The following is a 1,342-nucleotide window of genomic DNA, read 5'->3' as shown; positions in this document are numbered from 1 at the left end:
TCCTCGTGGACCACACCATCCTTTGACAGGTATTCACAGGCACGCAGCAAAAAGGAGAAACCGAAAGACACCGCGGTGAGTAACAGCAAGTCATCCCACAGCCCAGTGTCCAACCCCAGTTGGATCTGCTTAATATGTGCCACTGTCACCGGATGCTTGCGCTTGGGGGACTTCTGTCGACGCTTCAAGCCAGCCATGGCCATCTTAAGTCGCAACTTGTCCTTGAGAATATCCCTGCCATCTGCGACCAGGTGTGCAAACCTGAGTGCATATAGACACACATGAAGGGTGGAATGCTTGTATCCATGGCCTATGCCAGCCCAGTAGACAAATTCCATAAGATCGTTTTCCTCAGCCTCGTCGTCGGTGCCTAACATAAATGGTTTTCGGCGTACATGACGCCATAAGTGCCACTTCTTTAAGGAGGACTCATAGGTCTTCTTTGTGCCTGCGGACAAGCGCTCGTACATGAGCTGCATGCCGCCGTTCTTACAAAACTCCTCCTTGTTGTCCATCGTAATCCCTTGCTCTATGCCCGGAATGCACCGATGTCCGGTCCCTGGAGTGGGTCCAGGAGTCGGAACGGTTCGCGGAGTGGGCGGAGGCCGGGGAGGAACCAGGTTCCCATGGCCAAGAATTTCTAAGTATCCATGACTCAGATCGTTCCTGAGGTCCGCCTGAGCCAGGGCAGGGTTCAGTACCCTGTACTCCCCATAAGTCCGAGCACGCTTGTACTTCTCATACCTCACGTTGCTCTGGGAGTCCTTCCTCTTGGGATTTACCTGGTTGAAGCGTAGTGGTGTACTGTCGTCGAGGTGTGGGCTGATAGGCCAAGTGGACGGAAATTGCATTTACGGCAGTACAATATGTTTCCGGTAACGAGTTAGTGAGTTTAGACCACCTATCATCATCCAGCTAAATAAAACTGCTGGTTGTGGTGGTCCTCTCCCAGCTCGCCGCTTCCCCGGGGTCCGGGGTGGCGCGGCTTATATTTTTTTTGGCCCGCCCACCACCCTCCTTCGGCACAGATGAAGCACCCGCCCTGCCCTACCCTCCTCCATCCCCGCTGAGGTGGCTGCGCCATCCAAGCGCGGTCCGTCGGCCTTCATCCTGGCATATTTAATTGAAACTGAGCTCAACCTCCCCTCGAGGGAGGATCTTACTTGCTTCCTTTAGCTCCTGAAGGCTAGTGGGAGATACGAAAGGCCAAGTGGACGGAAATACAAGAATAGATCGATTGCACGCTTTACAATGTGTTCGAGACAAACAACAAACCAAGCGGGGCTTCGGCACCCCTCAGCAAACGGCGATGACCTTCGGCGCCTCCGCGACGACGTCCTTC

At 54.2% G+C, this 1,342-nt stretch overlaps 1 protein-coding gene across 1 annotated transcript in view; it reads left to right on the top strand.

Annotated features, from left to right (window-relative positions):
- The window catches only part of AURANDRAFT_67686 (hypothetical protein), a gene marked incomplete at both ends in the record, with an annotated part of 2,421 nt that extends 1,767 nt beyond the window's left edge, over window positions 1–654 (top strand). The window contains 2 exons of the mRNA XM_009043248.1: window positions 30–75; window positions 436–654. Of these exons, the coding sequence (XP_009041496.1) occupies window positions 30–75; window positions 436–654 (265 nt within the window). The remainder of the gene's footprint in view (window positions 1–29; window positions 76–435) is intronic.
- Between the last annotated feature and the right edge of the window lie 688 nt (window positions 655–1,342).

The sequence above is a fragment of the Aureococcus anophagefferens genome (assembly GCF_000186865.1).
Source record: "Aureococcus anophagefferens unplaced genomic scaffold AURANscaffold_46, whole genome shotgun sequence".
NCBI classification, from domain to species: Eukaryota; class Pelagophyceae; order Pelagomonadales; family Pelagomonadaceae; genus Aureococcus; species Aureococcus anophagefferens.
This window is presented reverse-complemented; position numbering and strand designations above follow the sequence as displayed.